Source organism: Chiloscyllium plagiosum, unplaced genomic scaffold (assembly GCF_037043375.1).
Source record: "Chiloscyllium plagiosum isolate Xiang-an unplaced genomic scaffold, Cpla_swu_hap1 HiC_scaffold_2, whole genome shotgun sequence".
Taxonomy (NCBI): Eukaryota; Metazoa; Chordata; class Chondrichthyes; order Orectolobiformes; family Hemiscylliidae; genus Chiloscyllium; species Chiloscyllium plagiosum.
The window spans coordinates 66,517,597-66,543,060 of NW_028270140.1; the positions used below are offsets into that span (position 1 = coordinate 66,517,597).

The 25,464-nt window shown below is 40.8% G+C and overlaps 1 protein-coding gene across 5 annotated transcripts in view; it reads right to left on the reverse strand.

Annotated features, from left to right (window-relative positions):
* Positions 1 to 25,464, reverse strand: part of dapk1 (death-associated protein kinase 1) — a 265,283-nt gene that overhangs the window by 92,432 nt on the left and 147,387 nt on the right. For all 5 annotated transcript variants that reach the window (XM_087997448.1, XM_087997453.1, XM_043713274.2 and 2 more), the window contains 7 exons: positions 23,084 to 23,129; positions 22,094 to 22,183; positions 17,497 to 17,589; positions 16,556 to 16,675; positions 7,830 to 7,928; positions 7,434 to 7,532; positions 514 to 612 (listed from right to left, as the gene is read on the reverse strand). In XM_087997448.1, the coding sequence (XP_087853574.1) occupies positions 514 to 612; positions 7,434 to 7,532; positions 7,830 to 7,928; positions 16,556 to 16,675; positions 17,497 to 17,589; positions 22,094 to 22,183; positions 23,084 to 23,129 (646 nt within the window). The remainder of the gene's footprint in view (positions 1 to 513; positions 613 to 7,433; positions 7,533 to 7,829; positions 7,929 to 16,555; positions 16,676 to 17,496; positions 17,590 to 22,093; positions 22,184 to 23,083; positions 23,130 to 25,464) is intronic.

The following is a 25,464-nucleotide window of genomic DNA, read 5'->3' on the forward strand; positions in this document are numbered from 1 at the left end:
AGCTCAGCATAAGCTGGAAAAACAACACCTCATTTTCTGCTTGCAGACCCTGCAGCCTTCCAGACTCAATATCGAACTCAATAATTTTAGGGCTTGAACTCTTCCATGTCTTAGCCCCCTACCCCACGCATCAGGCCCTGTTATCACAGTCTGCCATTACATACTACTTGTTGTTAGCCACTAACTGTCTCCATCAACCCTCTTAACCGGATCGTTACTTACTCCTTTGTCTGTCCAACTGCACTTCTCTTTCTTTGGGTTCTAACCCCCACCTATCATTTACTCCTTACCCCCTCCCCCACTCCATCTTCTGCATATAAACTGAGATGTTCTGAGTTACCATCTGTTTTGAGGGAAGGTCACCAAGTTAATGCTGCTTTCTCTTCACAGATTCTGCCAGATCTGCTGAGCCTTTCCATAATCATGAATTAGCTGGTTATGTACAAGTGCCACTACAACAGATGATCCACGATACACAAATTTTTAAAGCCGATCAAATTTTACAAGTCTTACCCTGTCTTGGAGATTTGGGTTAACACCAACATTGCAGAGGTATTGTACAACTTCCACATTCCCGTAGCGGGCTGCTACGTGGAGGGCAGTTTCACCAGACTGCAGTAAAATATGAACAAAACTAACATTTCAAAAACCAGGTTGAAATTGAAATGCATGATACTATTTGGAGTTATTTGGCTTCCCTTAATAAAGCACCTATTTCACAGAGGCATTTATAGTCAGCTTTTCTGAACACAAAATATTGAAAATTCTACAATACTTAGCTATTTAAAACACTAAAGCAGATATAGAATATCTTTGGACAGTAATAATATAATAACAATCTGTAAAGACCAGAAAGAAACATAAATCGTAGGAGTGAGGGTTTCAAGGAGGGGAAACGGTAGCAGACTGTGCAGCAGCAGCAGTAAATGAAAATGCTCAATGGATCCACAAAAAAGATTTTGTAGATACCAGTGGAAATAGATCACCATCTTCAGAAAGTATATTTAAGGCCTTAGAGAGAATGGAGAGGAAAATTACACAAATGGAGGATGAATACAGAAAGTTAGGCAGGAATTTAAAAAGGGAAGTCCTTGAGGGTAGTAATATTTGGAGTACTCCCGGTGCTACGAGATAGTGAGGGTAGGAATAGGAGGATAGAACAGATGAATGCATGGCTGAGGAGCTGGTGTATGGGAGAAGGATTCATAGTTTTGGATCATTGAAATCTCTTCTGGGGTAGAAGTGACCTGTACAAGGAAGATGGATTGCACCTAAATTGGAAGGGGAGTAATACACTGGCAGGGAGATTTGCTCGAGTTGCTCCGGAGGATTTAAAATAGTAAGGAGGGGGAGTGGGACCCAGGGAGATATTGAGGAAAGCGATCAATCTGAGACTGGTACAGTTGAGAAAAGATGCAGACCAACAGTCAGGGCAGACAGGAACAAAGCAGAGAACAAGGTAGGACTGACAAATTAAACTGCATTTATTTCAATGCAAGATGCCTAACAGGGAAGGCAGATGAACTTAGGGCATGGTTAGGAACATGGAATTGGGATATCATAGCAATTACAGAGACGTGGCTCAGGGACGGACAGGACTGGCAGCTTAGTGTTCCAGGATATAAATGCTATAGGAAGGACAGAAAGGGAGGCAAGAGAGGAGGGGGAATGGCATTTTTGATAAGGGATAGCATTAGAGCTGTGCTGAGGGAGGATATTCCTGGAAATACATCCAGGGAAGTTATTCTGGTGGAATTGAGAAATAAGAAAGGGTACATCACCGAATTGGGATCATATTATAGAACCCCTAATAGTCAATGGGAAATTGAGAAACAAACTTGTCAGGAGATTTCAGTTATCTGTAAGAATAATAGGGTGGCTATGGTAGGGATTTTAACTTTCCATTCAAAGACTGGGATTGCCATAGTGTTAAGGGTTTAAATGGAGAGGAATTTGTTAACTGTTACAAGAACATTTTCTGAGTCAGTATGTGGTTATACCTACTAGAGAAGGTGCAAAACTTGACTTTCTCTTGGGAAATAAGGCAGGGCAGGTGATTGAGGTGTCACTGGGGGAGCACTTTGGGGCCAGCGACCATAATTCCATTAGTTTTAAAATAGCGATGGAAAAGGATAGACCAGATCTAACTGTTGAAGTTCTAAATTGAAGAAAGGTTTATTTTGACGGTATTAGGCAAGAACTTTCAAAAGCTAATTGGGGCAGATGTTTGCAGGTAAAGGGACGGCTGGAAAATAGGAAGCCTTCTGAAATGAGATAACGAGAATCCAGAGAAAGTATATTCCTGTTAGGGTGAAAGGAAAGGCTGGTAGGTGTAAGGAATGCTGGATGAGTAGAAAAATTGAGGGGTTGATTAAGAAAGAGAAGGAAGCATATGTCAGGTATAGACAGGATAGACCAAGTGAATCTAGATTACTTACAGTGTGGAAACAGGCCCTTTGGCCAAACAAGTCCACACCGACCCTCCGAAGAGCAACCCATCCAGACCCATTCCCCTACATCTAACACTATGGGCAATTTAGCATGGCTAATTCACCTAACCTGTACATTTTTGGACTGTGGGAGAAAACCGGAGTATCCGGAGGAAACCCACGCAGACACAGGGAGAATGTGCAAACTCCACAAAGACAGTTGCTTGAGGCGGGAATTGAACCTGGGTGTCTGGCATTGTGAGGCAGCAGTGCTAACCACTGTGCCACCGTGCCGCCCATAGAAAAGAGTATTCTTCGAAGAGTATAAGGCAGTAGGAGTATACTTAAGCGGGACATCAGGATGGCAAAAAAGGGGACATAAGAGAGCTTTGGCAAATAGGGTTAGGAGAATCAAAGGGTTTTTACAAATACATTAAGGACAAAAGAGTAACTAGGAAGAGAATAGGGCACCTCAAAGATCAGCAAAGCAGCCTTTATGTGGAGGTGCAGTAGATGGGGAAGATACTAAACCAGTACTTTGCATCAGTGTTTACTATGCAGAAGGACATGGAAGGTATAGAATATAAGGAAATAGATGGTGACACCTTGAAAAATGTCCATATAACAGAGGAGGAAATGCTGGATGTGTTGAAATGCATTAAGGTGGATAAATCCCCAGGACCTGATCAGGTGTATCCTAGAACTCTGTGAGAAGCTAGAGAAGTGATTGCTGGGCCCCTTGCTGAGATATTTGTATCATTGATAGTCACAGGTGAGGTTCCGGAAGACTGGAGGTTGGTTAACATGGTTGCATTATTTAAGAAAGGTGGTGAGTACAAGCCAGGGAACTATAGACCAGTCACCCTGACGTCGGTGGTGGGCAACTTGTTGGAGGGAACCTGAGGGATAAGATTTACACATATTTAGAAAGGCAAGGACTGATTAGGGATGGTCAGCATGGCTTTGTGCGTGGGAAATCATGTCTCTCAAACTTGATTGAGTGTTTTGAAAAAGTAACAAAGAGGATTGATGAGGGCAGAGAGGGGATGTGATCTATATGGACTTCAGTAAGACAAGTTTCCCCATGGGAAACTGGTTAGCAAGGTTAGATCTCATGGAATACAGGGAGAACTAGCCATTTGGATACAAAACTGGCTTGAAGGTCGAAGACAGATGGTGGTGGAGGAGGGTTATTTTGCCAGTCCGGAAGCCTGTGACCAGTGGTGTGCCACAAGGATCAGTGCTGGGTCCTCTACTTTTCATCATTTATATAAATGATTTGGATATGAACATAGGAGGCATATAGAAGAATCTCGATTATCCGAACTAGATGAGTGGGCAGTATTTCGTTCGGATAATTGATCATTCGGATAAGTGATTTAATGCCTCTCCTCTGGGATTGTGACGTTTCCTTTTTCCTTGCTTTACCTGCCTTGCTCGCTCTCTCTGTTTCAGGATTTGTTTATGAGTGGACACACACTTGTGTGTAAGGGACCTGATTAGATGATGATTGCATTCCCTACAGTGTGGAAACAGGACCTTCGGCCCAACACGTCCACACCAACCCTCCGAAGAGTAACCCACCCAGACCCATTCCCCTCTGACTAATGCACCTAACACTATAGGCAATTTAGCATGGCCAATTCACCTGACCTGCACATCTTTGGACTGTGGTGGAAACTGGAGCACCCGGAGGAAACCCACGCAGACATGGGAGAATGTGCAAACTCCACACAAACAGTCGCCCAAGGCTGGAATCGAACCCAGGTCCCTGGTGCTGTGAGGCAGTAGCTCTGAGCACTGAGCCACCGTGCTGACCTGCAGCATTGCTGAAACCTCCCACCTACTCCCCTGCCCGCCCCAATGGGAATGACACAACGAGCATTTGCTAAGTATGCTCCCCATTCACAAGACTAGGCAGCAGCACATCCTGCGGGAGGGGCCGCCTCCCCCTCCACCCCCCAAACAACTGCAACTTTTTCACAAGTTCCACCTTTGCCCTTTAAATGTTGGAGAGATTATCTGTGGAAGAGAGGTTTAGGGTACACCCCTGTGTAGAACTCCAGGAAAAGTGAGAGGAGAGACAGAGAGAGAGAGAGAGAGAGAGGGGGCGGGCGGTGAGTCACTTGGAGACGGTGCCTGGGCTCCCATCGATGTCCAGGACTGTTCTCAGCAGCATTGTCAGTAAGCCAAACTCACTTTTAATCATTGTAAACAAAAGACGTCATCAGTGTTGGAAACACTATGTAATGTTTTTATCGGCACTTTGAAATCTTCTTCGGATAATCTGAAATTCAGATAATTGATATGCGGCTAATTGAAATTCCTCTGAAGTTTGCAGATGACATTAAATTGGAGCTGTAGTGGACAGCGAAGGAGGTTACTTCAGATTACAACAGGATCTTGATCAGATGGGCCATTGGGCTGAGGAGTGGCAGATGGAGTTTAATTTAGATAAATGCGAGGTGCTGCATTTTGGGAAAGCAAATCAGAGCAGGATTTATACACTTAACGGTGAGGACCTCGGGTGTGTTGCTGAACAAAGAGACCTTGGAGTGCAGGTTCATAACTCCTTGACAGTGGAGTCACAGGTAGATAGATTAGTAAAGGCGGCTTTTGGTATGCTTTCCTTAATTGGTCAGAGTATTGAGTATAGGAGTTGGGAGGTCATGTTGCACTGTACAGGATGCTGTTGGAATATTGCGTGCAATTCTGGTTTCCTTCCTATTGCAAGGATATTGTGAAACTTGAAAGGGTTCAGAAGAGATTTACAAGGATGTTTCCAGGGTTGCAGGATTTGAGCTACAGGGAAAGGCTGATTAGGCTGGGGCTGTTTTCCCTGGAGCATCAAAGGCTAAGGGGTGACTTCATAGAAGTTTATAAAATCAAGAGGGACATGGATAGGATAAATAGACAAAGTCTTTTCCTCAGGATGGGGTAGTCCAGAACTAGAGGGCATAGGTTTAGGGTGAGAGGGGAAAGATATAAAAGGGACCTAAGGGGCAACTTTTTCCTGAGCTGCCAGAGGAAGTGGTTGAGGCTGGTACAATTGCAACATTCAAAAGGCATCTGGATGGGTATATCAATAGGAAGGGTTTGCAGGGATATGAGCAAAGTACTGCCAAATGAGACTAGGTTAGGTTGGGATATCTGGTTGTCATGGACCAGTTGGACTGAAAGGTCTGTTTCCATGCTGTACATCTCTATGACTCTAAAGGGAAATAAGATTTTAGTTATGGGGAGTGACTAGACGAACTGAGATTCTTATCCTTACCTTAATAAGAGATATAAATGAAGTGTTCAAAATTATGAGTAGCTTTGATATAGTGAATAACAAAAACATGCTTATATTGGCAGCTGAGTCAGAGACCAGAGAAGACAAACTTATCAATAATAATTGATGAAAGGACCAGAAGTGACACTTGCCCTGCTCACAAAGCACTGATTTAAAGGATGATGGAAGCAAATTCAATAAATAATGTTTGATAGAAAATTGGAAAATAGTTGGTGAGGGGTTATCTACAAGGTGATGGGGATATAGAAAGTATAGGGCTTGAAAGGTACACTCATTGCACCCAAATGTTAAAACTGTCTTATTCAGATTCTAAGCAGAATGCAGGAATATCTTTATCCATTAAGATCAATAATTTTCTACAACCACCCAAGCTCGATAAAAATAAAATGTTCCAAACCAATTACAACGAGGAACAATACGTACCGCCTTCATATAATCCCTTAATTGTAGAAAACATCCCAAGGCACTTTACTGAGACATTAGGAAAATAACTACAAAAGCAGATATTATTAGGAAAGGGTTATTAACTGTGTGGTTAACAGCAAAGTATTAAGGAGAGACTTAGCAGTAGAAAATAGGAGGATTAATGAAGCAATTGTAGACAACGTTAGAGCTTGGAACTGAGCGCATAGTTATCAGTAATAGGGCAAGGGAGATGGTACATAAGAGGCTGCCTCAGGAACAGATTGAAAGAAGGGTGGTTTGGAAAGTCAGAAGAGGTTAGTTTAATGAAACCGCAAAGAAATTTAAATAGACCAATGAGAAAATTTAAATTTAAGCTGCTGGGGATGTGAGTACTAATGTGCAGCTAGGATGGGGATGATGTGTAGTTAGGCTTGCTGTAAAGAATAAAAGGAACAAAGTTTTGGACAAATTAGTTTTTATGGCAGCTGGAGGATGAGTGACTTGCATGAGAAGCACTGGAAAGACTGTATCTGGAGATGACAAGTCCATGAACAAAGGTTTCAACAGTGACTGTGACTGAGGGAGTAACAAACTTGAGTGATAAGATCTTTTCTGTTGAAGATGGCACAGGGTGAAAAATATCTTGAAAGTAGAACAGAGCAATGATGTGAAGAAGAATCGGATTCATTCTAGGACAGTGACAGGGGATAGAAATGCGGTTGATGACAAGACAGATGCTGAAATTAATGGCATAATGGCCATGGGCAGAAAAGGCTGCTGCAGTGGCGCACAAGGTGGGGTCAGAATTCCCCAGGTCACCCTCTTCATCCTGCCAAACCTCAACCTGTCCCCAATTTTATATAGACCATGTGGGGCTCTTACGTGGAGCATTCTTACTGCTGATGGGTGGAGTTCAGAGAGAGGGGAGAAACCTGGCAGGTCACTGTGCTCAGGCTTTGAGTGGAAAGGACCCCTTAACCACTACGGTCTGCCCCCTGCCCATGCTTTTCCTTTAGTTAAAACTTTACTCACAACTATCTATAAAAAGTATTTGTTACTCAAGAACAGTTATTCAAATCTGAGACACAAAGTTGATAGTTTTTCTGAAATTGCATCATATATATTTTCTACTGAATTTTATGAATATACAGATTAGCCAATAAATCTCATGCTTCTCACCATCAGTTCAAATAAAAATCCAAATACTGTCATTTTGAAATAACTAATTCAGGAATGTATTTACTAATGTAATGAAGGCATCAATTTTAATCTAGTACTATTGTATAAATTTTTTTTTTGCTTACCTTATCCTGTACATTCAATGGACATTCTTTGTGGTGCAAGAATTTTAATGTTTCAGTATGGCCGTGCCTTGCTGCCCAATAAAGTGCATTTGAACCAGACTAAAAAAAATTGAGAATAATTTGTGAAGTGAACTTTATTGGTCTTGTTAAAAACATCTGAATTCTCAACTAATTCATAAATGTTCATCAAAATATGAAACCATAAATGACAACCGATTTTGTATTCACTCTTGTAGGAACTTTAGGCAAATCATTTATATATCAAAAACCCATTTCGTTTTTACACCATATTCCAGAATTAGACTTTTCTGGTACCTATAAACCTATGTAACATGTGTATATTGTCTATGATGGTTCAGTGACAATCACTACTTTGGTAGAAGTTCCAGTACAAACCTTGTCTTGCACATCAATCTTTGCTCCCTTCTGGATGAGCAAATCGAGAATCTGGATGTTTCCACAACCAGCTGCCACCATCAGGGGAGGAGTTCCATGCTGCAGAAAGATTAAACAAATTGTGAGAGACAATCTGAGAATGCAGTGGGCAATGATGATTTTAAGTCCCTTATTTTCCTTTTTATTTGACTAAGCTGAATACCTACTGTAGTACGCTTATCTTCCAGCTCAAAGTCAACTGCAGCCCTTGGACCATGTTCCGAATTTCAGCAAGTGCCTGCAGTTCAAGGGAATTTAACTCATTGTTGATAACCTGAAGTCTGAGCTTCATACACATCAGGGAGGGGCAAGTTACCTGCTCTCTTTGTTCCAGGAGACACCATTTAGTGCCAGGGATTTCAGATCTGCTCCATGGTCAGGAACAGGAGAAGGTGGCTGTATTTGAGGCAGTCATAGGGATCTCAAAGTTAACATCTCTACAACTGTCAACCGATCCTGATGTTCCTGCAGCTTGAGTAGATGACAGAAGAGATCACAACGAGGATGAACAAACTGTCCCTATTGCTGTGGTGCAAGGGAGCATTTAAGTGGAAGATACAGAGTTGCAGCAGGGGACAGTATAATTGAAGAATATATGCTATTCTCTACAGCGGAGAGTCAAAGTCCAGGTGACGATATTGTCTCTCCAGTACCAGTATTCAGGAAACTGGCTCTGGGCTGGAGAGGAACTTGCGGTGGGAATGATGGCGAGGTGGAGGGGGGGGGGGGGGAATCCAGTTGGATACCAATGATATAGATGGGACTAAGAACGGATAAGGACTAAATTAAAAAGCAGTGCCATGGACCTGGAGCAAATTGGCAAAGAGTAACTGAAAACTCAGAGTTAAATAAGTTACTCTGATTACAGATTTGTTAGAGTGTAAAAAGGCCTTGGTCTATCCTGTTTGTACTGAATCTCCAAATTGACATCATGATTTGGTGTCATCTTCCTATCTTTTCTACATAACCATTCACATTATTTCTATTGATAAAATCCTCTAACACCCCTCCTGTTCGTCGAATGAACTTGCGCCACCACAATTCCAGGCAGTGCATTTCATAACTTGAACCACTTGCTGTGAGAAAATGTTTCTTCTCAGATCATAAGGAGATAAGAAAAAGAAGTCACTTCTGATAAAAGTGGTTTGTAGTTCCCTCATCTGTGGTTACACTGTAGGACAGAGTATAAATCATGAAATAATGGGTGCTTGTAAGAGTGGTACTATAATAGTTGAAGTTTCAGTGGGGGAGCATTTTGGGAACAGCAATCATAATTCCATAACTTTCAAGGTAAGTCTGGTCCTTGAGTGAAAGTGCTAAATTAGGGGAAGGCTAATTACAACAGTGCAAGGCATGAGCTGGAAAAATTGGATTTAAGGCAGCTGTTTGAAAGTAAATCCATATTGATCATGTGGGAAGCCTGTTGACCAGGGTGTTTCTGCAAGGATGAAAGACAAGGATGACAAGATTTATGAACCCTGGATAATGAGAGATGAAAGCTTAGTTAAAAAGGAAAAGGAAGCATGCATAAAGTTAAGGAAACAGAAATCAAACAAGGCCCTTGAGGAGTACGAAGAAAGCAGAAAAGAATTTAAACAAGAAATTGGGAGGGCAAGAAGGGGCCGTTAAGACAGCAATTCTTGGCCATGTAAACCTAGTGCAATTCCTTGCTACCAACATCACAACTGCATCATACTTCAGCCTCATAGAACACCAAACCATAACAGAAACAATGATTGACTTTTTATCTCTGGTTGGGCAAGGTAAAAAGAGCAATTTTAAAAACTCCGTCACTATTCCGATGGCTATCAGCGAATTCACAGAGCATGCTTGATGACCCTCGTATGGTTCAAAATAATGTCCAGCCCATGGAGTTTGACTCCTATTGTGGCTGAGGTATACATGGGGCCTGCCTCTTCACCCTGCCCTATAGTAAAACCAACTTACATACCTCAGTTGAAGAATTCAGAAAGCTACTTGGAGAAGAAGAATTGGTCACCTAGTCATTAATAAAACAAAAGTAAGCCATTCTACTGCTTATCTTTTCGATATGGACTAATATTTGAAACAAAAGTTACATCACACGCTGAAAGTATGGACTCATTTTATCTGAATGTTAAAGTTTACTGGTGTGTTACTTGCAAAGGAAAATAAAGTGAAATTCTTCTTGCGAACTCAAATGTGTTATCCATCTCTATTTGCACTGGCAACTATCAGTATATCACAAACTTGCACGCTTCACATCCCTTCCACACCCTCTATGACCAGCCATGCCATCTATTAGTTTTTATGGCCTAAAACCCAGGATGTTCACAAAACCATCCCCACGAAAATCAGAAATGGTGCACACTGTGACAGGATGTCAGTTTAGAGTCATAGAGATGTACAGCATGGAAACAGACCCTTCGGTCCAACCTGTCCATGCCAACCAGATATCCCAACCCAATCTCGTCCCACCTGCCAGCACCCGGCCCATATCCCTCTAAACCCTTCCTATTCATTACCCATCCAAATGCCTCTTAAATGTTGCAATTGTACCAGCTTCCACCACATCCTCTGGCAGCTCATTCCATACACATACCACCCTCTGCATGAAAACGTTGCCCCTTAGGTCTCTTTTATATCTTTCCCCTCTCACCCTAAACCTATGCCCTCTAGTTCTGGACTCTCCGACCCCAGGGAAAAGACTTTGCCTATTTATTCTATCCATGCCCCTCATCATTTTGTAAACCTCTATAAGGTCACCCCTCAGCCTCCGACGCTCCAGGGAAAACAGCCCCAGCCTGTTCAGCCTCTCCCTGTAGCTCAAATCCTCCAATGCTGGCAACATCTTTGTAAATCTTTTCTGAACCCTTTCAAGTTTCACAACATCTTTCCGATAAGAAGGAGACCAGAATTGCATGCAATATTCCAACAGTGGCCTAACCAATGTCCTGTACAGCCGCAAAATGACCTCCCAATTCTTGTACTCAATATTCTGACCAATAAAGGAAAGCATACCAAACACCTTCTTCACTATCCTATCTACCTGCGACTCCACTTTCAAGGAGCTATGAACCTGCACTCCAAGGTCTCTCTGTTCAGCAACACTCCCTAGGACCTTAGCAAAAGATTTGCTTTCCCAAAATGCAGCACCTCGCATTTATCTGAATTAAACTCCATCTGCCACTTCTCAGCCCATCTGGTCCAGATCCTGTTGTAATCTGAGGTAACTCTCTTCGCTGTCCAGTACACCTCCAATTTTGATGTCATCTGCAAACTTACTAACTGTACCTCTTATGCACGCATCCAAATCATTTATGTAAATGACAAAAAGCAGTGGACCCAGCACCAATCCTTGTGGCACTCCACTGGTCATAGGCCTCCAGTCTGAAAAATAACACTCCACCACCACCCTCTGTCTTCTACCTTTGAGCCAGTTCTGTATCCAAATGGCTAGTTCTCCCTGTATTCCATGAGATCTAACCTTGCTAATCAGTCTCCCATGGGGAACCTTGTCGAATGTCTTACTGAAGTCCATATAGATCACACCTACTGCTCTGCCCTCATCAATCTTCTTTGTTACTTCTTCAAAAAACTCAATCAAGTTTGTGAGACATGATTTCCCACGCACAAAGCCATGTTGAGTATCCCGAATCAGTCCTTGCCTTTCCAAATACATGTACATCCTGTCCCTCAAGATTCCCTCCAACAACTTGCCACCAGGTCAGATGAGGTCAGGCTCACTGGTCTATAGTTCCCTGGCTTGTCTTTACCACCCTTCTTAAACAGTGGCACTACGTTTGCCAACCTCCAGTCTTCTGGCATCTCACCTGTGACTATCGACGATACAAATATCTCAGCAAGAGGCCTAGCAATTACTTCTCTAGCTTCCCAGAGTTCTCGGGTACACCTGATCAGGTCCTGAGGATTTATCCATCTTTAACCGTTTCAAGACATCCAGCACTTCCTCCTTTGTAATCTGGACATTTTGCAAGATGTCACCGTCTATTTCCCTACAGTCTATATCTTCCATATCCTTTTCCACAGTAAATACTGATGCAAAATCTTTGCAATGTTCAGCATTTTCACTATTTTGCATCAAGAATCTGGACATGAAGTCATATATAACAGTCAAGAGCCTCCAACTTCATATGTGCATGGTCACCAGGACTTTTTGTTTGTCACCATAACATTACTTAACTTTGCACAGACTATCTGTTGTTAAAACACTTGTGTATGCCTTAATTTCTTATGGACTCCATTATTCCAACTCATTGAATTGGAGGATTGAATAAGGAAAATTAGCCAATGTAAATTCCCAAGTCTTAAGTTCTAGCAAGTCATGTCCTCCCATCGCACCTGAGCTCGTTGACCAACATTGGCTCCTCATCAAGCAATATCTTGATTTTAAAATTCTCATCCTTGTTTTCAATGGCTTTGCCTCTTCTCAGCACTGTAATCTCCTCCAATCATACAAGTCTCAGAGTACTTTTCTTTTTCTGGTTTCTTGTGCATTCCCAATTATAGCTGCTCTCCAATGGTGACTCTGCCTTCAGTTGTCCAAGTCCCAAGCTCTGGAATATCCTCCTACACTCTTTTACTTGGTTTTCCACCAGAACACACTTAAAGCCCATTATTTTGACTAAGCATTTGGCCATCTGAACTCATACTTCCTTGCCTGGTTTGGTTTCATACTTTATTTTAGAATGTTCCTATGAAATGACTCATGTCACAACATTACAATACAAATGTTTGATTATGTTGTTGTTGAAGGATCACTGGCCTTGAACTGGAGGAAGTATAAGCACAGAACAACCAAGAAAAGTCATCCAATCAGAAATGGTTGTTCAACAGGAATTGTTTGGCCTGGAATTCTCAACTTTACATTTGACCTATTCACCAATTACCCTGGCCATGGTTTGACTTTAAAGAAATCATTTAAAATATCTCAAGGGCAACAGTAGTCGCTCAGACAAGAAGCGCTAATAAATTACTTTTAACATAATAAAAGATACTGTCTTACAATGTTAGACTGCAGGAATTTGGGAAAGAAACTAGTGAACAGGACGTCAAAAAGGTCACATCTCTAGATCACTCCCAATACCATGAGTTAATGAGTTCAGAAATAGGGATATAGAACAGAGACGAGACGGGAGGTCCACAGGCATTTAAGTTGTACCTGAACAGAGCAGGGACAACTGTCCTTAAGAACATAACAACTAGGGGCAGGAATAGGCCATCTGACCCTTTGAACCTGCTCTGCTATTCAGTAAGTTCATGGCTGATCTTTTTGTGGCCTCAGCTCTACTTATCCACCCTCTCACTGTAACCCTTAATTCCTTTACTGCTCAAAAAATTATTTTAGCTTTAAAAACCTTCAATGAGGAAGCCTCAACCACTTCACTGGACATGGATTTCCACAGATTCACAACCTTCTCAGTAAAGAAGTTCCTTCTCAATTCAGTCGTAAATCTAATGTTGAGGCTATGCCCTCTTGTCCTTGTTTCACCCACAAGTGAAAACATCCTCTCTACATCTATCTTATCTATTCCTTCATAATTTTTTATGTTTTTATAATATCCCCCCTCATTCTTCTAAACGAGAATGAATATAATCCCAGTTTACTCAGTCTCTCTTCATAAACCAACTCCTCAATCCAGAATCAACCTCGTGAACCTCCTCTGCACCCCTTCGACTGCCACTATATCCTTTCTCGAGTAAGGCAACCAAAATTGCACGCTGTACTCCAGGTGTAGCCTCACCAGCCCCCTATGCAGCTGCAACATAACCTCCCTGCTTTTAAATGCAGTCCCTTACAAGGAATTTTGCTTGTACTACTGGAGATGGTTTAAACTTGGTAGTCATGTAGGAACAAGGAAAGAGTATGAGAGAGCAAAAAAAAAACTCAGTATGAGGAGAAATCAGATCAAGAAGGAATGAAGAATAATCTAAATTAGATTTATTGTAGCGGTTGGTCTGCTATAACATGCATTTCGTTAACGCGAATTCGTTGTAATGCAATTGGCAAATTGGGAACACTATCTCTAAAGCGCAAACTTTTAAAATGTTCATTGTTTGTGATGCGATTACATAGCCAACACATTAACTGCTGTTTCTAAAGCCTGATTTTTCTATAATGTGAGAGTGGACAAGAATGCAACCATCGTGTTGAAGAACTACTTGTATACTGATGTGAATTCATCAATCAATTCTGGTAAAAAATGTGTGGGGTGAACTGCAACAGCAGACAGCCACATGAGAACAGATTGTAATGGAAATCTGGAAAGACAGTGAAGGAAGGAATGAACAGAGAAAAGATAGCAATGCTAAGAAAAACACACAAGTGCTGAGGACAGAAGGGTATCCTTGGGGATCGAGAGATGGCAAGGGCAGAATCTGATCAGAGCCAACAGACAAAAAAAGATGCTGTTGCTGGGTACCTGGGTCTATTCTATATACCACCAACTAATAGAAGAAACACAAATGAACAAACTTGCAAAGAAACTGCAGAGAGGTCCAAGAATTAGAATACTCATAATCCAGAACTTTAGTTATGTTAAAGTAGAGTAGGGGTTTATGAAGTATGCTCAGGAAAATGTTCTACATTTGGAGGTCTCCAGTCTGGAGAGGTAGGAGGCTTTGCTAGATTTGGTTCTCAGGAATGAGGTGGTCAAGTGGACCAAATGTTGGAAGATATATTTTTAAGAGACAGTTAGCACAATACAAGAAATAGGATGGCGATACAGGAAACAGCACAAAACAATCTAGAGTAAATATAGACAGGGTAGGGCCAACTTCAAGACGACAAGAACAGATCTGGCCCAGCAAACTAACTTAGACCTCCCTGGATAGCAAATGAATTGGAATGAATGATTAAACAGAAAAAGGGGGCACATGACAGTTGTCAGGTGGATAATATAATTCAGAACCAACATAAATACAGAAGTGTAAAACAAATAAAAACAACAGGGAACAAGTATGACTGGCAGCTGACATGAAAAGGGCAAAAATTCTCTATATCCGTATAAACAATAAAAGGGTGATAAGATGAGGAATGGGACTAAGAGTCCTAAATGTGGATTGACCTGTGGAGGCACAAGGCACAACCTAGGTAATAAATGAGCAATGCTCACTGTCTTTAACCATGATTTACTAAGAAACTGTGAAAGAGAAGGTATTAAAGACATTGGACCAGCTAAAATTTGACAACAAGGGGACGAGCTACAGAGACTAGCTGTAGTTAAACAAATCACCAGAAATGGATAAGATGCAACTGGGAATATTGAGGGGAGCAAAGGTGGAAACTGCAAAGGCAAGGATCATCTTCTAATTCACTTTAAATACAGGGATGGTACCAGAGACCTGGAGAACTGTAAACATTATACTGGGTCCTTGATTATGAACACTTGTACTTATGAATGCGATCCCATGCAAGGGTATATTAATGCTAATTTTAAAGATCAGACATGGAAAAGTTTCCTCATAATTATGAACAGCTATTTCATATTGCCCTGCATTGTGTTCTGACATGCATACACATTAACTGGCAAATGGACGCAAGTTAGAATCACAGTTTTGTTTTAATGAAACAATAATGTTCTTGCATTCTTACAAGCAATTTTTCACAGTCCAACAGACAATAACAGCATAGCAGAATCCAAAGCAGGGTGACCAAGAATATATACTTGCTGTTGTGGTTTTGTTCGCCGAGCTGGAAGTTTTTGTTGCAAACGTTTCGTCCCCTGGCTAGGCGACATCATCAGTGCTTGGGAGCCTCCTGCGACTGGGACAACACTACTATCATAGGGCAAGCCAGACAGAGAACAGCCAGGAAATTCCTAGAGGCATGGCATTCATCCACAAACTCCATCAACAAACACATCGACCTGGACCCAATATACCAACCACTACAGCGGACAGCTGAAACTGACAACCAGAAGCAGCAGGGATAGACCACTATAAACACCGGAGGAAACATCAAAGAAGCGCTTCGCAGGAGGCTCCCAAGCACTGATGATGTCGCCTAGCCAGGGGACGAAACGTTTGCAACAAAATCTTCCAGCTCAGCGAACAGAACCACAACAACGAGCACCCGAGCTACAAATCTTCGCACAAACTTTGAATATATACTTGCGCTCACCATTTCCTACAATAAGTTCCTGGGCTACTCAAATTGCCCTCAGAAATCCAAATGCTTCCTTGTGATGAAATTTATGGGGAGGAGTAAAATAGACTAATTTTAATAATAATTATGTTAAATTGAATTGAATACAAAAATGTTATGGGGACTTATTTGTTTAAAAGGAGGACTACCTGCTTACTGGCTTAACACTAAAAATCTAACAGTGAACAGTTTCCGCAGTCATTCATGTGAAATTTTCCTTGTGCTTTATGTTAATTTACCAAACAGGCTATAGCATTTTGCATAATTTGATTACTTGATAACATGAAATGACCTACAATAACTACTACAGGAATCATAAATATTTGCAATGATAGTACAAAAGATGAAATAATTTATGTAGCATCTACTGTAACATGTTGAATTTAGCCAATTAGATTTATCATCTTAGATATTCTTCCTGTTATTAAAATCATCGGATTACTTGACAATGATCATAGTCGGTACCTGTTATTCTGAGATGTAGGAAGAAAATCATTCTCAAGCCATTAAGAAAACAAACCAAATAATGTACAAAAATTACCTTGTTGGGCTGGTTAATATCATAATTGGCAAGAGATCCAAGAAGGTGCTGTAGTCCGGGAACATTATCATCATTGATGGCATGAATAATTGCTTTCATCACAAAAGAATCCTCTTCATCCTTATAAGAAGAAAAATAAAACTAGTCACTCTTGGAAACCAACCAACCATTTGCTGGTCAAAGACTACAGAACATATGGATGGAAGGAGGAAAGACTATTTCTGCTATTTTCAAAACAGCATAATTTACACCTTGATAACATCCTCTTCCAATTATTCTAATTACTCAGGAAATCCAGCTTTTAATTTTTAAATCAGTGAATTTAAAATAATGATGACAGATTCTTTCCAGTTTTAGCTCTTTGGAGTTATGCAAAATTCAACAGCTCCATAGATTGATCAGCCAGCAATTATAGTGAGCAGTATACCTTACAGAAAAAGATCTTCAATTCAATCCTGCTCTGTGTTGGCATCAGCCAGGGCAATAGTTGGCCAAACCAACTAGTCTAAGAACATCAACATGTATCTAATGCAAAATCCCAAGGTAATTCTTGAAAGCATCACTAGACAAAATAACCAACGCTATCAAAGAAGGGGATTTTAGGAAGGGCTCTCGCCGACTGGCTTCTTTCACTCTTCTAACTGCAGATTATCCTCACCAAAGTGCACATACCCAATGTCATCACTGAAAACAGCCTGCTGAATGGAATCAATACGACAGAAAAAACAAAGGGTAACTATGCCCCAAATATTCCTAGACAAGGTAACAAGCAGGAGAGATAAAGGGGAAGTAGTGGATGCTACACAATTAGATTTCCTGAAGGGAATTTTGCAGCCAGCATGTATTTATATGAACAAACACACTTAACGCCTCCAATTTCTTATCCTTAAGAAAGAAAACAGATCTTCAGCTGCCAAATGGATTGTTGTTCAGATACTTACCAAAGTGTCTTCACTCCTAGCAACGCTTATATTGCTTCGAGAAAGAAATGATCTTGATAGCCGTTGGCACAATGATATTAACCGCACCGATTGCTAAAGAAAATATATTTTAACAAAATAAGTTACATTTAAACATAAACATCCAATTCTCAAAACATTTAATGGCTTGCAATCACCTAGAAATGACACAGAATCAATAATAAATTAGACTGAATGTTTCAGGCCGTATTACATTCATGTCAGTTTTTAATCTCTTTCAGCAAACTTAAGTCGATCCAAACTATAAAGAGCATGAAAGCTGTATAATTTCATTATTCAAGGTTACCTGTATCTCTTAAAATGACAAATGTTTTCCTATATGTATAAACACTAACATTCCGGGATATGAGAACATTTTTTGTTATGAGTAGGAGAAACTGATCATTAAATGAAAGGTACTTCAGTTGTTTTATTATCTGATGTTTACGCTACTTCGCGATGATGTTCTCTCAATTAGATTTCCAACACTACTAATTGATACAATTGTTGCATCTCCAACAACACTCAGCTTGATACCATCCAGGACAAAGCAGTTTCATTAATGCCTTATTTTTCTCAACTCAAGATGCACTACAATAACTCACTAAAGCTGTTGGCAGTACCTTTCACACCTGTGACATCTTCCCCCAAGAAAGCGAATGGCAAGTGGTACATGGAAACACATTACACTACACATTCCCCTCCAAGCCATCCTAACATGAAATTATATCACTGTTCCTTCACTGTCGCGGGGCCAATATCCTGAAACTCCCTTCTGAACACCACTGTGGGTTCCCCGACACCCCAAGGACTGTAGTAGTTCCAAAGGAAGCTCACCACAGTGCAATTAGGGGTGGCAAAAAATGCTGGCCTCGTCTTATACACACATTCCATGCACAAATACCACTAATTAATGACATCATCCCACATTGGAGACTTTCATTTTTGATTTGCTCAGATTGATCCAAAGGAAAAAAAACCTGTATGTGCAGTTGCAGCTTTTACACTAACAACTCATACTAATACCCAGCAATTACAGCCCCGGTGTGTGTTTATGCATAAATACAATCAGAAACTCAATGATCATTTGATAGGTTGCAATAAAGCCATCTGGGATTTCTTCCAAGGTAATATTTTAACAACGTTACATAAATGATCATTATTCTTAATTGAGTAAGTGCTAAAAGATCTTTATTCTCCAAAAATAAAATGGTTTCCTCAATGAAAGGCTATGAGACATGGGAACAGAATTAGACTATTCAGTTACCAAGTCTGCTCTACCATTTGATCATGACTGATACGTTTCTCAAACCCATTCTCCTGCCTTCGCCTCATAACCTTGGATCTTCTTACTAATCAAAAACTTATCTATCTCTGTCTTAAAGACTCTCAATGACTTGGCCTGAGTTCGAGAGTCACCATCCTCTGGCTGAAACAATTCGTCCTCCTCTCAGTTCTAAAGGGTCATCCTTTCACTTTGACGCTGTGCCCTCAGGTCCTTTGTGCTTCAGATTTCCAAAGCCTCTCCCCATTTAAAAAATAGTCTACACCCCTATTATTCCTGCCAAAGTGTATAATCTCACACTTTCCCACATTGCATTCCACCTGCCACTTCTTTGCCCATTCTCCTAGCCTGTCCCAAATCCTTCTGTAGCCTTCCCACTTCCTCAACACCTGTCCCTCAACTTATCTTTGTGTCATCTGCAAACTTAGCAACAATGTTCTCAATTCCATCATCTAGATTGTTAATGCATAAAGTGAATAGTTGTTGTTGCAACATGGATGCCTGCAGAACTCCACTAGTCACCAGCTGCCATCCTGAAAAAGACTCTCTGTCCTGTACCAGTCATCCAATCCTTTATTCATGCAGGTTCATTGCCCCTAACACCATGGACTTTTATCTTATTTAGCAAGCTCCTATGTGGCACGATGGCTCGGTGGTTAGCACTGCTGCCTCACAGCGCCAGGGACCCGGGTTCAATTCCAGCCTCGGGTGACTGTCTGTGTGGAGTTTGCACATTCTCCCTGTATCTGCGTGGGTTTCCTCCCACAGTCCAAAGATGTGCGGGTTAGGTGAATTGGCCAGGCAAAATTACCCATAGAGTTAGGTGCATTAGTCAGAGGTAAATATGGGGAATGGGTCTGGGTGGGCTACTCTTCGGAGGGTCAGTGCGAACTAATTGGGTCGAAAGGCCTGTTTCCACACTGTAGGGAATTTAATCTAAAAAAAAACTTATCAAAAGCTTTCTGGAATTCTAAATCCACTTGCTCTCTTACTAACTTCCTCATTGCCTCCTCAAAAAGCCATGCTGACTAACCCCTATTTTACCACACATTTCCAAGTACTCCCCAATTTCATCCTTGACAACGAGCCCAAAATCTTACCAAGGACTGAGGTCAGACTAACCTTGTAAATTTCCTGTCTTCAGCCTCCCTCCCTTCTTAAACAGGGGCACTACATTAGCCATTTCCAGTCTTGTGCGACCTTCTCTGACTCTAGTGATTCCTGAAAGATCACCACCAATGATTCTACAGTCTGCTTTAGCTATTCCCTTCAGAATCCTGGGCTGTAGTCCATTTTGTCTGGGTGATTTAAACCTTTCAGTTTCCCTAGAACCTTCTCCTCAGTGATGGCCATAATACTCACCTCCACCACTTATGAAATATTATATCAATTTCCTAGCTGTGGTAGTTCACTGTTAAAGTAGATGATTGTGCCGCAAGAGTAGTTTGACATATTTCTACACTTTAAAACTGAATCCTATTTGTTGACTAGGATTGTACTTTTCCTCAGGTAAACTCCATCACAGCTCCTGGTCTTACTACTTTACTTGTCTCCCCAGTTGTTCTCTAACTCCTTGCTAAAGAGATTGGATTTGAATATCCCATTTTCTTTGGCTGTTCTTTATTTGAAACTATGAACTCTTGACTTCGAAATTAACTTGGATCATAAAAGGTTGGCGCACTCCACATTCCTAAGCCCCATGTTACGTGAAATATTTCTATCAAAAGTATCCTTGCCTTCTTTTGAAGATAGTTATGCCGCCTCAAAAGGGAACACACAATAGCTTTCACACTTCAAAACTATGAATGAAGTAAAATACCGCAGATGCTGGAAATCTGAAATAAAGAGAGAACTGGAGAAACTCAGCAGGTTTGGCAGAATCTGTGGAAAGAGAGATGAAGTTAACATTTCAAGTCCAATATGACCGTTCTTTGGAACTGAATGGGGATTCTAATGGCAGCAAAGAAGAGAGTTGGATGAAGAGTAGGTGTTAATGGTAGATGTTAAATTTTTTAAATGGATCAGTTCTACGTTGATTAGTGAGGAGAGGATGGTAAACAAAGTTGTTGAATTTCGCGCCAAGTCCTGAAGGTTGTGAAGTGTTTAATTGGAAGGCGCACTTCCTCCAAATTGTTTAGAGTTTGCTTGAGCACTTGGCCCAAGACAGGAATGTTAACATGAAAGCAAGATGATGTATTGAAATGGCAGACAGAGTGGAAGTGTTCTAGAATATGGTAATCTGTGTTCTGGGTCTGCTCTTGAATACAGCTAATATAGGAGACCAGACTGAGAGACACGCCACGTGAAAGACTGTCATGAAAAGAATGATTCTTGTGGAGTGTTGTTAGTGTAGTGGAGGAGAAGATGTGTTTGCTTGCAGCATCCTGCTGGAGACAGGAGATTCAGCAAAAGATAATTCTTTGATTGTGGAGGCTGATAGGGTTCTCCTTGTTCTCAGTTATCACCCTATCACTGTTCTGGGAGGGATGGGAAGGACCAAGAGCAGAAGTGCAGCAAATGGCTAAGATATGGCTGAGGGCCCCATTACCCACTAAGCGATGGGATCCTCGGTTGAGGAAAAGGAAGAACAGGCCCAAAGCACCCGTGTATAAGGTGGCCCAATTTGACCAAATGTGACAGAGACTGGAAAACTAAGAGAATGGAATGGAGTCCTTTTAGGTAGAGAGTATGAAAAAGTGCAGTCAAGGTAATGGTGGGTTACACTAGGTTTGTAATGAACATTGGTAGACAGCGTGTCCTCAGAAATGGAAATAGAAAAGTCAAGGAAGGGAATCAAAGTGTCAGAGATGGGCCAGGTGAAGGTGAACAAGAGGAGTTGTGTTTGAGGGTCTGAGTAGGACTGAATCAAGAAATGTTCCACAAGAACCAAGTGTGACAGTGACTCACTAAGTTCTTACAGACACACCCTTCATTTATAGCAAGGAAGATTATTTTAAAAAGTGAGAAGATGGATAGGAAAGGCTCAGCGGGATTAAAGTCCTCATTCTAAAAAAGATGCAAAAAATGTTCAATATTGTTTGTTCCCTGATAGCATAAATATCAATTTCTGAAACAACATCTCCTCCTGCCCCATAAAGACATATTTTAAATATTTTCCCTTATTCAAATTTTTATTCTTCCCCCTTCTGACCCCAAAATGATGGGCATAATAACCTGATCTAAATTCCATTATCAATTAATTTTAAATTCTGATACCTGCAAACCTTGAACTGATTACAGAAATGGCCTAATGTCGTTAAGTAAATATTGAATGCCAGTCACAATTCCACATACCTTCCATTTCCTTCGGGCTGCAAATTTTTTAAACTTTTCCATATTTACAGCTGATGCTTTTCTGCTGAGAGCCTGCTGACTGTCTTTTGGCTGAAATGTTACAAAAATAAAGTTACTAAAGGCATCAAACCTTCCATTAATTGAATATAAACACATATGTCAGCAATGTAATTCTTGCACTGTACTGACTGGGTAGAGATTGAAATCATCTTTTCATAGTCAAAATAGAAAAATTGGGGCATGGTGGACAGTGGTACAATCACCAAACTATTCCTCAATTGATTCAGCACAATCCAGGCAAGTTCCCTGCCTTTAATCTCGTAAAAATGGGCTGTGAATATGCATCTCCTGATGAGAGTCATACAGCATGGAAATAGGCCATAATCCAAAACTAAAGTAGTCCCACCTGCCTGCACTTGGCCCATATCCCTCCAAACATTTCCTATTCACGTACTTATCCAAATAAATATCTTTTATACGTTGTAATTGTACCCACATCACTCACTTCCTCTGGAAGTTCATTCCACACATGAATCACTGCATAAAAGTAAAATACGCCCAAAGTCTTTTTAAATCTTTCTCCTTTCACCTTAAAAATATATCTCAGTCTTGAAATGTCCGACCCCAAGGAAAAGACACCTGCCATTCAACTTATCTATACCCCTCATGATTTTATAAATCTCAATAAGGTCACTTCTACATTCCAGTGAAAAAGTCCCAGTTTATCCAGCCTCTCCTTATAGCTCAGCCCCGCCATTCCCGGCAATATCCTGGTAAATCTCTTCTGAACTTCGCCAGCTTAGTAATATTCTTCCTATAACAGGGTGACCAGACTGGACATAGTACTCCAGAAGAATTATGCTTAGGTTGTACAAGGCCTTTTCTGGAGTATGCAAATACATTTCTTTAAACAAGAAAAGAGCCTTAAAAGGTCTGCACATTTCTTTAATTATAACTGTATAATGAAGTTATAAAGATAGAAAAGCATACCTTGATCCATGGGTGCTGCAAACTATCTTGAATAGTCATTCTTTTCCTATTAAAGACATATTACAGAAGCAAAACATATAATTAAAAACAGTGCAGTAATCAAACACAAAAAAACCTTATTACAAATAATAACAATTGCATCTACAGCTTTCCAGACTGACTTGATGCTCCTTTCATTTGATTTACTGATGTCACTTCAAATGCAGCAATTATCATTCCTCGATGCATAAAAATGGTCTGAAAATAGGACAAAGGACAACACGATATAATTTTGCTCACCATATTTAACTATTGAAACCATTTACTTTTTTCTTCTTTCTTTATGAAGAGGATGGAGAGGTTGAAAATACCAATTTCTGTTTCTGTTTCTATAACTTGGCACGAATGCGACATGTCACTTCTAAAGATTCACATCATACAATCTCCAGATGTGAATTCAAATAGGTAGTCAGTTCAGCTGAAGTTTCTTCAGCTGTAGCTTGTGAAAATCAACAAAGTTGTGTCCAATGGCTTCAACAAAAGGTTTTAAGCATAGCAAACTAAAATGTATGAAAGTTACATATGTAAGGCGACTTAATAAGGACCCATGGTTTTGGGTAGTATATTTGCATGAAGGGAAGATTAGCTAACTAATCTAATCTAACTAGTGAATTGGGATAAAGGGAGCATTTTCAGGATGGCAACTTGCAATTGGTGGAGTGCCATAGTGCTCAGAGCTGGAGCAGATAAGAGAAAAATAGGTGGGAAGACAAGGAGTGAGGATGACACAAAGAGTCAATAGAGGGCTATGGATAAATTAAGTGCGTGGGAGAAGGCTGTGAGAGACAGGGAGAATAGAAGAGCTAAATATTATTTCAAGGGCAAAGGCTGAAGAAAGCTGCCACACAGAGGGATTTGGGAATCCTTCCGCATGAATCACATAATGCTAGTATCTAATTTCAGCAGGTAATACAGAAGGCAAATGGAAGTTGGCTGTTATTTCAAAAGGAATGGAGAATAGAGTAATCTTGATAAAACCATACAAGACACTGGCAAGACCATAGCTATTAGCAAGCTTTGAGAAGATTTGTAGCTCAGGTCGAGGTTCTGGGTGTAGGTTTGCTCACTGAGCTGGGAGGTTAATTTGCAGATGTTTCATCACCCTACTAGGTAACATCTTCAGTGGGCCTCAGGCAAAGCAGTGTACATGATTCCTGCTTTCTATTTATGTGTTTGGGTTTATTTGGGTTGGTGATATCATTTCCTGTTCTTTTTCTCAGTGGGTGGTAGATGGGGCCTAACTCGATGTGTTAGTCCCCATCTACCACCCCCTGAGAAAAAGAACAGGGAATGACATCACCACAGGAAATGATATCACCAACCCAAATAAACCCAAACACACAAATAGAAAGCAGGAATCATGTACACTGCTTTGCCTGAGGCCCACTGAAGATGTTATCTAGTTGGGTGATGAAACATCTGGAAATGAACCTCCCAGGTCAGCGAGCAAACCTACATCCAGACCATAGCTTTATCTAAGGAAAGATGTATTGGCATTAGAAATAGTACAGAGAAGGTTCACAATTACATTAATACCAGGTATGGACGGACTATCTTAGGAGAAGAGGTTAAGATTCATTGGAGTTTTGAAGAATGAGAGGAGACCTTATGAAGATTACAAGATTCTTAGAGGGCTTGACAGGCTAGATGGGGACAGTTTGATTCCCCTTGTGTGTCTAGGACTAGACGGCATAATCACATTGTAAATATCTGTCCTTTTAAGATAAAAATGAGGAGGAACTTTATTTTCTCTCTGGGCTGTGAAGTATATTCAAGGCTGAGATATACATTTTTTATTAATCAGGGATTCAAGGGTTATAGGGATAAGGCTTGAAAGCGGAGTTGAAGATCATCAGATCAATTATCACTTCTGCACCTACATCCGCAGGTCTTATGCTTCATTAATGTTTGGTAGGTTAGAAGTCATGAACATATTTCAAACAAGTATGCTGTTTTGGAAAACGTAGATAACAATGGATTCTCAGGGGAATGTAGCACGAACAGCCAAGTTTCTGATATTGAGACTGGCTCTAATGCAACGAAGGGTACGTTGGGTTCCAAGAGAGCAATTATGTTAGGGGACTCTCTAGTCCAGGGTACAGACAGACGTTTCTGTGGTCAGCAGCGAAAAATCAGAATGGTGGGTTGCTTCCTTTGTGCCAGGATCAAGGATGTCTCTGAGAGGGTGTAGAATGTTCTCAAGGGGGAGAGGGCCAGCAAGAAGTCATTGTCCACATTGGAACTAACGACATAGGAAGGGAAAAGGTTGGAATTCTCAAGGGAGATTACAGAGAGTTAGGCAGGAATTTAAAAAGGAGGTCCTCGAGAGTAGTAATATCTGG